The 15,335-nt window shown below is 39.0% G+C and overlaps 1 protein-coding gene across 1 annotated transcript in view; it reads right to left on the bottom strand.

The window, feature by feature from the left end:
* The window catches only part of LOC131544789 (Fc receptor-like protein 5), a 275,408-nt gene that overhangs the window by 10,143 nt on the left and 249,930 nt on the right, over positions 1–15,335 (bottom strand). The window contains 2 exon segments of the mRNA XM_058783247.1: positions 4,618–4,893; positions 5,220–5,507. Of these exon segments, the coding sequence (XP_058639230.1) occupies positions 4,618–4,893; positions 5,220–5,507 (564 nt within the window).

The following is a 15,335-nucleotide window of genomic DNA, read 5'->3' as shown; positions in this document are numbered from 1 at the left end:
GTCACTGGGCGGTACCTTTTCAAAAGGTACACTTTTGTACCTATTAGGTTCAAATATGTACACTTTATGTACTAATATGTACCTTTAAGGTACCAAAATGGACCCTTTAGGTACAAAAATGTACCTTTTGAAAAGGTATCGCCCCAGCGACAGCTTTTGTACCTTTATTTCTGAGAGTGAATAAACAAGATAGTATAGACACATTTTGAACAAAACCACAGTCTCCCGACAAAATCAACTCACCCTTCACAGAGAGAGAAACAGTAGAGCTTAAATGTGATGATTGTGGTCTTTCATCTCTCTGTCCTCTACACCAGTACTGACCCTGATCAGACTCAGTAGCTCCTCTGATAGTGAGAGTGTCTCTGTTTACAGTGTAACCATCAGACGGCTGTAACATTACACTGTCTTTATGCCACTCATATCTCCAGTCAGGTGTCCAGTCATATCTCCAGTCAGGTGTCCAGTCATATCTCCAGTCAGGTGTCCAGTCATATCTCCAGTCAGGTGTCCAGTCATATCTCCAGTCAGGTGTCCAGTCATATCTCCAGTCAGGTGTCCAGTCATATCTCCAGTCAGGTGTCCAGTCATATCTCCAGTCAGGTGTCCAGTCATATCTCCAGTCAGGTGTCCAGTCATATCTCCAGTCAGGTGTCCAGTCATATCTCCAGTCAGGTGTCCAGTCATATCTCCAGTCAGGTGTCCAGTCATATCTCCAGTCAGGTGTCCAGTCATATCTCCAGTCAGGTGTCCAGTCATATCTCCAGTCAGGTGTCCAGTCATATCTCCAGTCAGGTGTCCAGTCATATCTCCAGTCAGGTGTCCAGTCATATCTCCAGTCAGGTGTCCAGTCATATCTCCAGTCAGGTGTCCAGTCATATCTCCAGTCACTGTGAGACTCTATAACACAGGTCAGAGTGACTGTCTCTCCAGTGAATACAGGTCTGTCTGGTGTCACAGTCAGTGTAGATCTGGGTGAATCTGTGAAGAAAGAACAAAAATATAGTGAGTCAAACAGCTTTTTAAAATAAAAATAATTATATTATTCATTATTTTAACTCATATTTCATAACATTTGTTTGTCCTGTCATTAGTTTTCTGATCTGAGTGTTTTGAGGAGTCTGAAGCACCCAGATTGTCCCAACAACGAAGGAATCCAGTCAAAGGTATAATGCGTGTAGATCTTTTACTTGCGCTTCTGCAAAGTTCACTAATTTATCCGGATGTAGTTTCACTTTTATTCTAGCTCCGTGTTCAATCGACTCCAATTTCAAGTGATCATTAAATTTAGACTGTATTTAGTGTAACTAAATGTCTCACATGTGACAATGTGTAACTGGATTTTGGACTTCTGACCAACAGACCCCAGAATGTTCGATCAGGATTCACCTGCTCCACATCCATCACACTTAACACTGGTGTACCACAGGGCTGTGTGCTAAGCCCGTTTCTCTACTCCCTCTTCACCTCCGACTGCAAGCCTGTGTGGATCTAATTCCATCGTCAAGTTTGCAGACGACACCACCAGTGATTGGCCTCATCAGTAACAACGATGAGACTGCCTATAGAGGAGATCCAGCACCTGGCCACATGGTGCACTGAAAATAACCTGCTCCTCAACACCACCAAACGAAGGAGCTCGTGGACTTCAGGAAGGGTCAAGAGGCACACACGACACCATCCACATCAATGGAATGGCTGTTGAGCGTGTCTCCAGTTTCAAGTTCCTGGGGATCCACATCTCGGCGGACATGTTGTGGAAAACCAACACCTCCAGCCTGGTCAAGAAAGCTCACCAGCGCCTCTTCTTTCTGAGGACACTGAGGAAGAATCAGCTCTCCTCAGCTATCCTGGTGAACTTCTATCGCTGCGCAATAGAAAGCATCCTGACCAACTGTGTCACAGTATGGTATGGGAGCTGCTCTGTTGCGGGCGCAAACACCTACAAGGTGGTGAAAACTGCCCAGCGCATCACAGGGACTCCACTACCTGCCATCGAACACATCCAGAGGAAGCGCTGTCTGCATCGAGCTCGCAGCATCCAAGGACTCCTCTCACCCAGCCCACAGACTGTTTCTCTCCTGCCCTCCGGCAGGCGTTTCAGGTGCCTCGGACCAGGACCAGCAGACTAAAGAACAGTTTCTTCCCCAGAGCTGTCTCTTTACTGAACTCTACCCCCGTTGATCCACTTCCTCATATATTATTAACTCTTCTCTCTACCTCACATCTGCCTTATTTGCACTACTGAATGTAAATTTTTATCACAGTAACAACTGTTTACTTTTGTATCTTGCACTACCATACCTAAATTGGATTATGCTCATTTGCACTGCCGACTGTTGTTACATTATCAATGCTTACATTAATATTTTGCACCGTATGTCTAATTGTAGTCTGCAATCACTTCCACTGCACTTTTACACCTTGTTTATAGTAACAGTCATCTGTATATATATTATATTGATAGTACATATCACCTGTAAATTCTGCCTATAGTAATAGCCATCTGTATATTTATTCACTATACATATTCACCTGTAAATTCTGTTTATATTAATAACCATCTTTCTATATATATTTATACATATACTCAGTACATATCCTTGTCCTGCACTTATTCAACCATTGTATATACTGCACTTTTACTATTGCACTTCTGGTTAGACCTAAACTGCATTTCGTTGCCCTGTACCTGTACTTGTGTAATGACAATAAAGTTGAATCTAATCTAATCTAATCTAATTTCTAACCAAAAACTGATCACAAATATTGATTGTGTATTAACTTAGATATTTGATTATTTTGGAAATCCCATACGTTCAATTATCTGTTCATTAAGGACTCGGTGTCACAAAGAAATTCACTCGACCCTTTAGTGAACGCACAGACACGAACTCTCCAGTCAGAGGATGCAGGGTGATTATAATACAGCACCCTGCTAGCACATAACAAAAAGTGTATTTTTTATAATCACGAAAACTACAACTTGTTAAGTCAGTAATAGTCAGAAATCAGAAGATCCCTGATGATGTTCCTCCTGCTCCATTCATTGGTACTTCGATATGATCTGTCCTGGACGCAGATTTGCAGAAACACCAGACTGCACTTTAATCTACTAGAAATAATGATTTTAGAAGAGATCAGAATAAATCAAATATAACAATATATTATTAGTCAGGTAAAAATGTATCTCGCCAATTACATAATTAAACGATTAGAAGCCAATTCAGAATTAAATTCAGTTCCGATTCAGATAAATGCATGACATTGATTGCTCAAAGATGAATCAGATGCACAGCTGACCGCAGAGAGACACACAGCAGTATGTGAGAGATCTGGATGCAGCGCCTCAGAGACTCTCACACAGTGTGGGATGTTCTGGTTACAGAGGACCCAAGTAGTGTTTTGTCACTTCGCTTAGATATCCAGACCAGAAACAAATAAATCTTCAAATCAGTTGTGAAAGATCTTTTGGTTCGTTAGGATCTCGTGACCCAGGGTCGCACCTGACCGGAGAAACGAACACATTCACAGACTCTGAGCGAGACACGTCCCTCAGCAGCAAAACACAAATCTCTCATAATACAAGTGACTGCTGTGAAACTGAGACCATTTTACCAATCACACTGAGACCTTTGCAATGATAATAAACATGAATGGGAAAAACAACAGATTCACAAGAGACAACGTGTGGTTTATAGATGCTCTTAGTGAACTCTCTGTGAGGTCTGTTGGGTGAGAAGAGAAGAGAAGAGAGAAGAGAAGAGAAGAGAAGAGAAGAGAAGAGAGAAGAGAAGAGAAGAGAAGAAGAGAAGGGAGAGAGGGTCGTATATGAGCGAGGAGATACGTTTGAGCAAGGCGCTGTCGTTTGCTCTCCTTTTGGAGATCTCTTCTCCAGATTAGTTTTATTGTTTTGTTGCATGGCATCTGTTTTGTGAGAGTTCCTGAAGCGTTGGCTTCACGAGGAGATCTAAGCGTCCTACAGGAGGCTCTGGCTCCGTCTCGTCCTCAGACGAACACCTCGGACTCGCCAGAAAGCAGAAGGAGAGCTGAAGACCTCCAACCTCACATGAGGAGCAGCTGAATCTCAATCACTTCAACAGATATCTGAAGACGTCATGAACTCATTTCACATCATTATCTGTAAGTCACTTCATTCTCTCTGACTTCAGGACAAAACTCATCTGTACTGAACTCTCTCACTCGAGTGCTTTTAGTCATGAATATCAGCTGTAATCATATGACAGTGACTAAATAAATATCTGAGATGGAGATGTCTATAACACTGTATGACATTACAGACCTTCGTCCAGTGTTTCTGTTCACTCAGGACAAGTTTACTGAAAAAGTGGATGTGAGTGCTTAGAGTGTGTGAACGTAACCAAATTAAGGACTCAAATACAGGACTGACAACCGTATTCTGCTGCTGTGTGAAGATAGCCATTCAGTTATTTTTCTTATTATTTTCTTGGTGTGAACGGGTCTTAAAAAGTGAATTGTTTCAGTCTTCTACAGATGTGAACAGATGTGGTTGATACAGAAGAATATAAGAAAAGTGTTGAGCCACAACTATTGAGGTTAAATGAGTCTTAAACAGATGTGAATATGATCACTCACCTGATACAGTCAGTGTAACAGCAGCACTGATGTCTGATCTCTGTGAGTCTGATCTCTCTCCTCTACAGCTGTATGTAACGCTATCAGACACATAAGCTGTGAAACTGTAGTCTGCTGTTGTTGTTGTTGTGTATGGATTGTGAGTGTCTCCATCTTTAAACCAGCTGTATGTCCACTGAATGTGTCCTGCTCGCTGTATGTCACATGTGAGAGTGACTGTCTCTCCGCTGAACACACGCTGATCTGGAGTCACCTTCACTACAGGTTTTGGTCTCTCTGTATTAATACACATACAGTATGAGTAGATATTGATGAAAGCAGCATCACAGTATCAGGATCACTGTTATAAGCTCAAAACCACATTATGAGGAAAACACTACATTAAAGATTTAGTTTTGATTTTAGTTTGTATTAATTTTAGCAAAAATATTTCTAAATAATGGTAAAAACAGCATTGAAATTCATATCCAGTCTACATCTTTTTTTTTTCATACAACTGCAGACTGTACAACATTTAAATAATTTAAGAGTATAAAAGTGTGCCGATGTCAATTTAAATAGTTTACTGTTGCATAATTTGATTTTATCATACTCATACTCACCCTTCACAGAGAGAGAAACAGAGCTTGATTGTGATGATTGTGGTCTTTCATCTCTCTGTCCTCTACACCAGTACTGACCCTGATCAGACTCATTCGCTCCTCTGATAGTGAGAGTGTCTCTGTTTACAGTGTAACCATCAGACGTCTGTAACATTACACTGTCGTCTGTGCCTTTATACCACTCATATCTCCAGTCACTGTGAGACTCTATAACACAGGTCAGAGTGACTGTCTCTCCAGTGAATACAGGTCTGTCTGGTGTCACAGTCAGTGTAGATCTGGGTAAATCTGTGAAGAAAGAACAAAAACATAAAGTGAATCAAACAGCACTTACAGCAAAAACAATGTTTTACAAAACTATGTTGTTTATATTTTATCTTTCTTAACATTTTATTTATTTATTTTTTTTTCATTATTTTTCTGATCGGAGTGTTTTTGAGGAGGCTCTGGCTCCGTCTTGTCCTCAGACGAACACCTCTGACTCGCCAGAAAGCAGAAGGATAGCTGAAGACCTCCAACCTCACATGAGGAGCAGCTGAATCTCAATCAACTTCAACAGATATCTGAAGACTTCATGAACTCATTTCACATCATTATCTGTAATTCACTTCATTCTCTCTGACTTCAGGACAAAACTCATCTGTATTGAAGTCTATTGCTCAAGTCCATTTCTATCCTGATAACAGTCAGGAATATCACCTGTAACCATAGCAGCAGTTGACTAAAATAAATATTAGTTAATAATATTGTGTAATGATACACAGCCATATCACCCTGCAGCCCAAGACCGGTTGCCCATGGAAGCTAAGCAGGGTTGAGCCTGGTCAGTACCTGGATGGGAGACCTCCTGGGAAAACTAGGTTGCTGTTGGAAGAGGTGTTAGTGATGCCAGTGGGGGGTGCTCACCCTGCAGTCTGTGTGGGTCCTAATGCCCCAGGACAGTGACGGGGACACTATACTGTAAAAAAAGCACCGTCTTTCGGATGAGACGTTAAACTGAGGTCCTGACTCTCTGTGGTCATTAAAAAAATCCCATGACACTCATCGTAAAGAGTAGGGGTGTAACCCCGGTGTCCTGGCCAAATTCCCTCCACTGGCCCTTGTCTATCATGGCTTCCCAATAATCCCCATCCACTTGATTGGCTCTATGACACTCTCTCCTCTCCACCTGTAGCTGGTGTGTGGTGAGCGCACTGGCGCCGTTGTCCTGTGGCTGCTGTCGCATCATCCAAGTGGATGCTGCACACTGGTGGTGGTTGACCCCATGATTGTAAAGCGCTTTGGGTGTATTGCAATACATATTAAAAGCGCTATATAAATGCCTCATTCATTCATTCATTCATTCATACACTCGTGTCATGATTTGGTTCGATACATGATACTGATCTCACAACATACTTAATTTAAGTTTTGTTTAAGTTTCGTTTTTTATTACATCAATGGCATCTGATTAACAATTTACAAAAATGAATGTTCATTGAAATGCTAAATTTGGTGTTACATCAGGATTGGCTTGAACAGGCTTTGGTTTGGTTTTTCTCCCTCAAGCAGAGGACAATAGAGACATCAGAACAGAAACATTCATGATTCTGCTCATAAAAATACACTTTTATATTAGAAACATATGCTTTCACACTGACTACATACAACAGGTTTAAATACTGTGTTTTATTAAATAATATATATTATTTAATTGATTAATAATAAATTAATAAAAATGGACACACAAATGTGGGATTTTCTGGGTTCATTATATTTTATGCACCATTTTTGATGCTAAATTAAATCTATTTAAACATTTGGCTAATCTATAAATGATACATGTTGTTGTTATCCATGATACTGTCATGATTATAGTCTTCTGTTTAAGGACTTTTATGTTGAAGTATCTGTCTGTTCCCATTGTTTCTTTGTTCACTTCCTGTGTTTAGTTCCCGTTTCCCTTGTTGCCTTGCCTACCTCATTTGTTTCCGTAGTAACCCTCCTCTGTTACCATGGCTACTCATTGGCTACACCTGTCCCTTCTTGTCTGCATGATCTCCAGTGTTTCTCTTCTTTATTGTCTGGTCTTATATGAATGTATCTTGTGCGTTTGTTTGAGTTCCTGTATTTGTTTATCTGGTTTATTGCTGGATTTACTTTTGTTGTCTTTTTTAAATAAGCTTTAAACTGCACTTGGATCCAACACTGTGTTTTACTGAAACAGAACAACAGACACTCACAGATCCTGGAGTCACATTAATTCAGCTTCACAGAGAAACTCACTCGAGGAGCATCGAAGACTTGCTGGACGTTTCTCATCTAACTGACCTGCCTGACTTTGCTCTCATTGATTTCTTCTGTCATGGAATCAACAACCGTTACAATCCACACTGATCTGTGATGATCCTCGAGGGTCTCTGAGTGAGTTTCTGCATTATTACGCTCTTTGTGTAACACTGATGTTAAAGAGAGTGATGGTTTCTCCGTCTGCTTCACTACAGGTTTAATGTGATTCAACATCAGATCATCTGAAACTATCATCAGACTTACTGTGAATAATGTTATTTTATGTTTTATATGTTATGCTGAGAATTGCAGCAGCTTGTAGATTCATGTAATAGAGTGAGAGGAACATGTTACATTAATGACACATTTATAATGCATCTTTATTGTGTGTTGATTGATATTTTAGTTCATGGTTTGTAAGTGCATCGTTGTATCATGACTTTAAGGTGCTCATCATTATTAACTCTTTATTAACTACCCAAACACTAATAGCAGCTCATGTTTTGTTAATATATTATTTTGTCATGACTTTATACTTGAGGCACATTATCATTAATTCACTCTTAACTACTTACTAAATCCAGCTCATGATTTATTATAAACTTACTCTCAAATACACATGTATAGTCCAACAGGGAAAGAGAAAAACACAAAACAGATTATGATCGTTTAAGATCAGTTATTATTAGTGTATTTAGTGTTTTCTACATTTGATACGGAGGATCAGTGAAAATAATGACAAACTAATCCTGTGTCATCCAGTAATGTTTATGATGAAGCTGCAGACGTCAATCATTTAAATTATGACAGCATTAAATTGTTTAAATTTATTTAGTCAAAATAGTATTAACCCCTAAACGTTGATGCATTAACTAACTATCAAACATGTATTAACATGTAGTTAAGGCTGCGTTATTCATAAATCCATGTGATTTCAGTCGTAGTTAATATGCTCTTGACTGATTAATAATTTGCTCATGTCTTCACTAATCATGAGTTCATGTTGAAGTAAGTGTTAATTCAAGTTCAATGCATTATTAGTCATATACCTTTATTGTAGTGTTACCTCGAGAGAGTTCAGGAGGACAATGATATTCAACTCACCCGTCACAGAGATATAAACATCAGAGCTTGATTGTGATAAATCTGGACTTCCATCTCTCCGTCCTCCACATGTGTAATAACCCTGATCAGACTCAGTAGCTCCTCTGATAGTGAGAGTGTCTCTGTTTACAGTGTAACCATCAGACGTCTGTAACTTTACACTGTCTTTATGCCACTCATATCTCCAGTCACTGTGAGACTCTATAACACAGGTCAGAGTGACTGTCTCTCCAGTGAATACAGGTCTGTCTGGTGTCACAGTCAGTGTAGAACTGGGTGAATCTGTGAACAGAAGAAAACAGACTCTGAACTGAATATCTGACTTAATGTAGCTGATAGTGATGTAATTATGATTAAAAATAGATATGTTATGATAAAAGTTGAAACAAATGTAAAATGTTTTATTCATTTATTTGTTTTGTCAGTGGAACAGTTCTTGTTCTGGTCGGTAGGTGGGACTGTTTTCAGGCAGAGGTTTCAAAAAGCATCTACATTTATATTTAATTATTCAGCAGAAGTTTCTGTCCAAAGCCACTTACAAATGAGAACAATAGAAGCAATCAAACCAACAAAAGAGCATCAATGTAAGAGATGTGACGAGTCCTGGTTAGTCTACAAAGACAAGTCTAACTAGAAAACAAGTAGACAGTATAGAAAAAAAAAAGTTTTATTAAAATTCTTTTTATTTTATTTTTTGTTTTTTAAGAGCTCACGAGGCAATAATACTCAATAATACTGTATTACTGGAAAACTTGTAAGTGTCTGTTGTCAGCCTCCTACAATGAAAAGCATGAATGAATAACAGGTTGGTGTGAAAGATCTCAACCCTTATGTTTGTTTGGGGCCAGAGACCCCTTACATGGAAGAATATTTTCCAAAGACTCCTTCATATTTATAGAAGTCTTTAAGTATATGTGACCCTGGATCACAAAACCAGTCTTAAGTCGCTGGGGTATATCTGTGTAGCAATAGCCAAAAATACATTGTACATGGTATGGGTAAAAATAATTAATTTTTCTTTTATGCCAAAAATCATTAGGACATTAAGTAAAGATCATGTTCCATGAAGATATTTTCTAAATTTCCTACTGCAAATATATCAAAACTTAATTTTTGATTAGTAGTATGCATTGCTAAGAACTTCATTTGGACAACTTTAAAGATGATTTTCTCAATATTTAGATTTTTTTGCACCTTCAGATTCCAGACATTTTGAACAGTTGTATCTCAGCCAAATATTGTCCTATCCTAACAAATCATACATCAATGAAAATCTTATGTATTCAGCTTTCAGATGATGTATAAATCTCAATTTCAAAAATTTTTACCCTTATAACTGGTTTGTAGTCCAGGGTCACATATGCTTAGTACTCTTAGATGTTGGAACTTTCGTTCATTTTTTTTCTGCATTATTATTTTTTATTCCCTTCTGTTTTTACTGTAGTAATCAAAATCATCTTTAATTATTGAAATCATAAAACTTACCACATAAAACTCACAATTTATAAAAAAATAAATTGTCATGAGATATACAGTGAGGAAAATAAGTATTTGAACACCCTGCTATTTTGCAAGTTCACCCACTTAGAAATCATGGAGGGGTCTGAAATTGTCATCGTAGTTGCATGTCCACTGTGAGAGACATAATCTAAAAAAAAAAAAATCCAGAAATCACAATGTATGATTTTTTAACTATTTATTTGTATGATACAGCTGCAAATAAGTATTTGAACACCTGAGAAAATCAATGTTAATATTTGGTACAGTAGCCTTTGTTTGCAATTACAGAGGTCAAATGTTTCCTGTAGTTTTTCACCAGGTTTGCACACACTGCAGGAGGGATTTTGGCCCACTCCTCCACACAGATCTTCTCTAGATCAGTCAGGTTTCTGGCCTGTCGCTGAGAAACACGGAGTTTGAGCTCCCTCCAAAGATTCTCTATTGGGTTTAGGTCTGGAGACTGGCTAGGCCACGCCAGAACCTTGATATGCTTCTTACAGAGCCACTCCTTGGTTATCCTGGCTGTGTGCTTCGGGTCATTGTCATGTTGGAAGACCCAGCCTCGACCCATCTTCAATGCTCTAACTGAGGGAAGGAGGTTGTTCCCCAAAATCTCGCAATACATGGCCCCGGTCATCCTCTCCTTAATACAGTGCAGTCGCCCTGTCCCATGTGCAAAAACACCCCAAAGCATGATGCTACCACCCCCATGCTTCACAGTAGGGATAGTGTTCTTGGGATGGTACTCATCATTCTTCTTCCTCCAAACACGTTTAGTGGAATTATGACCAAAAAGTTCTATTTTGGTCTCATCTGACCACATGACTTTCTCCCATGACTCCTCTGGATCATCCAAATGGTCATTGGCAAACTTAAGTCGGGCCTGGACATGTGCTGGTTTAAGCAGGGGAACCTTCCGTGCCATGCATGATTTCAAACCATGACGTCTTAGTGTATTACCAACAGTAACCTTGGAAACGGTGGTCCCAGCTCTTTTCAGGTCATTGACCAGCTCCTCCCGTGTAGTTCTGGGCTGATTTCTCACCTTTCTTAGGATCATTGAGACCCCACGAGGTGAGATCTTGCATGGAGCCCCAGTCCGAGGGAGACTGACAGTCATGTTTAGCTTCTTCCATTTTCTAATGATTGCTCCAACAGTGGACCTTTTTTCACCAAGCTGCTTGGCAATTTCCCCGTAGCCCTTTCCAGCCTTGTGGAGGTGTACAATTTTGTCTCTAGTGTCTTTGGACAGCTCTTTCGTCTTGGCCATGTTAGTAGTTGGATTCTTACTGATTGTATGGGGTGGACAGGTGTCTTTATGCAGCTAACGGCCTCAAACAGGTGCATCTAACTTAGGATAATAAATGGAGTGGAGGTGGACATTTTAAAGGCAGACTAACAGGTCTTTGAGGGTCAGAATTCTAGCTGATAGACAGGTGTTAAAATACTTATTTGCAGCTGTATCATACAAATAAATAGTTAAAAATCATACATTGTGATTTCTGGATTTTTTTTAGATTATGTCTCTCACAGTGGACATGCACCTACGATGACAATTTCAGACCCTCCATGATTTCTAAGTGGGAGAACTTGCAAAATAGCAGGGTGTTCAAATACTTATTTTCCTCACTGTATATATATATATATATATATATATATATATATATATATATATATTTGATTTGCTTATTTATATATAATTTATTTATTTGTTATATATATATATATATATATATATATATAACAGTGGCAATTATGACTATGGGTCACGAGGTATGAATAAATATAATATATTTTTGAATGTTTATTTATTTTTTATTTATTTATCTTTTGATGTACATTCTAACTTTCATTCATGGAGATAACATGGACAATGAGCCTATGCTGGTTTGGTGGTAGATTGCTGCCATAAAATAAAACATGAAATTTCAACTATAGCCACTCGATGGCTCATTTAGCTTTATGTTGAGACACAGGGGCGGTTCTAGACCCTTTTTAGGTGGGTGTCTCAGCCCCCCTAAAACTATAATCAGTCCAGTGCTGCTTCCTTAAAGTTTATCATTCTCGCTCGTGTTATCGATCTCAATGTGGTACTCAGGCGCTGTGATAGATGGTTAATGTGCACGCAATGAAGCGTGTTCGCACTGAGAGGCACTGCACGGACAGCACACCAGCCTGCTCTCATGAAAGTGCGTTTCAATGGCACAATTTTCTGTTTCTATTTGGTGTGCTTATGATACGCTTCCACACACCCCTAAAACCACTGCGTCTCATATGCATGCCAAAGTCAGTTCTTGCATATAAATAGCACACCAAATAGAAACAGAAAATTGTGTCACTGAAACGCACTTTCATGAGATCGGGTCATTCACTTTCGCATCTTCTCGAGCAAATAATCAAATACACAAAATATTATGTCACAATGGCTGTCTTGATGAGCATCCAAGTAAACGCAGTTGGTTACATCTTAAATTAACATAAACAAACAGTTGAGAAAATATTGGATGCGTGTCAGTATAACGGATCCATGCATTTCTTATATTAGGCTAATAATGTTAATCAAACAACAAAAGAAAAACATGATAATCACTCACTAAGTAACTTCTGTAACTTTAATAGGTAATTGTGTCTATACAGTAATACAGTTTTCATAAGCACAGTAAAATACTGTTTATTTAGGTAATTTGTATCGTTGTAGCCTATCTAATGGTCTCTCTGAGGGCTAAGCCCCCCTAAAGATGAAATCCTAGAACCGCCCCTGTTGAGACATTATTAAAAAAAAATCATTTTTATAATAACAAAAAAGAATCTTTGTCAAAAGTTGTGTTTTTCTCAGATCAGCAGAGCTCTACATTGTGGACTTTTTGTAGTTTAACATCCACTTAATTTCTGTGTATCTGTTTTCTGCTTTGTGGTTGATTTAGTGACTTTATTTGACAAATTGAAATTGGGGGGGGGTTATGATTTTATCAACTATTAATTTCCATTGTGGGGTCAGAGGACACACCGAACATCCTGAGTGTTTTTTTTTAATACAAAGAGCAAGTTCAGCAAAGTCATGAATCTCAAGTTATTTAGATGAGTTTTTCTTATGGACTTTTAGTTGGTTTGGCTTCATTTCCTGTCGTCTTTGTTCTAGTTTCCTGCTCTCTTTAGTTACACTGGCAATTCATTTGATCATCACACCTGTTTGCCTTTTACTTCATTATCTGTGTAAACCTCAGTTCCTTTGTGTTCTCAGTTCATTGTCGGTTGTTGTTTGTGTCAAAGTGCACACTGGATATGGACTTGGATGCCCTTAACTCATTCTTTTATATATAAAACAAAACATTAAACAACAAAACATTGTGTTGGAACCTTGAGACTGTGACAGAGAACTATTGATTTATCCATCGATCCATAATTTGGCATCTACAGTTACCCTGAACTGCACATTAGCCTTAACTGCAGACAGTCATTAATTACAGTGTACATTTTTACAGCAAACTAACATTTTTATTTATTTATTTATCAGTGTTTTAGCAGCATGAGGAACACAGACAAATGATTCTGGGTGAAGGTGAATGACAGCAAAATATAGACATAAATCATCAGCAAAGAGACAAATGTGGGATCCTCAAATGATCCATGTAGACAAATAAACTACAACACAATTCACATTTGTTTAATAAATCAAATATACTGCACCTTGAGCAAGTCCAGCGTGGATGAAGGACATCAGCACTAAAAGCAGAAGAAACACAGATATAAAACATTTCCATTCATTCAACACAACGCAGATCACTGAAACATGTCTAGAGTTTATCTGAAAGAGTTTTTCTGTTTCCATGAGAAGCGATGCTGGAGATTCTCCATCATTTACCATCAACACTGACCTCACAGGACTCTTAACTGATACGAGAGTTTTCAACCGCAGAGTCTGTGATTAAACTGTCACGTGACACGCGAGAGTAAAGAGGTGTATGACATCAAAGTAGGGCGAGAGAAAGCATGATATTAATATCAAGACCCTTTCACACGGGACGCGTCTAGTTCATTTTCAATGGGAGACATGCGGAAAGCAGTAAACCAAAACTATTTTATCTTTGTAAGTGGCAGCTGCAGCCACGTCGGCTTTAACCAATCACTGAACAGAATATTAACACCCAATCATAGAACATTTCACTGAGCTCAAGTGTTGAAAACATGATGATATATATATAGGCTATTCTTATTTATTTATTTAAAGTCTGTCTAAAGTTAACAGACAGTTTTTAAAAAGTGCAATCCACATGTTTACATATGTTTATTAAAGTGACTTTGAATGAATTACCTAAATACTGAGTGTGGTAAAACAACAGTAAGACAAAGGAGGTTGTGATGGACTTCAGGAGAAACTCCGTCGATCACCCCCCACTGACCATCGACAGCTCGACTGTGGAGAGAGTCAGCAGCACTAAATTCCTGGGGGTGCACATCACAGAGGATCTCACCTGGACCACCAACACCATGTCACTCTCCAAGAAGGCACAACAGCGCCTACACTTTCTCCGCCCGGCTGAAAAGAGCAAGTCTCCCTCCACCCATCCTCACCACTTTCTACAGGGCACCACTGAGAGTGTGCTAACCAGCTGCATCACTGTCTGGTACGGGAACTGTACTGCAGCAGACCGCAAGACCCTCCAGCGGACAGTGAACACAGCTGCAAGGATCATCGGTGCCCCTCTCCTCCATCCTGGATATTTTCCTCACACGATGCTCCAGCAAAGCCAATAGCATCGTGAAGGACTCAACGCATCCCTCCCACAGTCTCTTCCAGCTCCTACCATCAGGAAGACAGTACCGGAGCATCAGAGCCCGCTCTGCCAGACTGCTCAACAGCTTTTTCCCCAGGCTGTGAGAGCATCCAAGTAAACGCAGTTGGTTACATCTTAAATTAACATAAACAAACAGTTGAGAAAATATTGGATGCGTGTCAGTATAACGGATCCATGCATTTCTTATATTAGGCTAATAATGTTAATCAAACAACAAAAGAAAAACATGATAATCACTCACTAAGTAACTTCTGTAACTTTAATAGGTAATTGTGTCTATACAGTAATACAGTTTTCATAAGCACAGTAAAATACTGTTTATTTAGGTAATTTGTATCGTTGTAGCCTATCTAATGGTCTCTCTGAGGGCTAAGCCCCCCTAAAGATGAAATCCTAGAACCGCCCCTGTTGAGACATTATTAAAAAAAAATCATTTTTATAATAACAA

This window comes from Onychostoma macrolepis, chromosome 07 (assembly GCF_012432095.1).
Source record: "Onychostoma macrolepis isolate SWU-2019 chromosome 07, ASM1243209v1, whole genome shotgun sequence".
NCBI lineage: Eukaryota > Metazoa > Chordata > Actinopteri > Cypriniformes > Cyprinidae > Onychostoma > Onychostoma macrolepis.
Note: the sequence above shows the minus strand (reverse complement) of the source record. Positions and strands in the feature narration are given on the sequence as shown.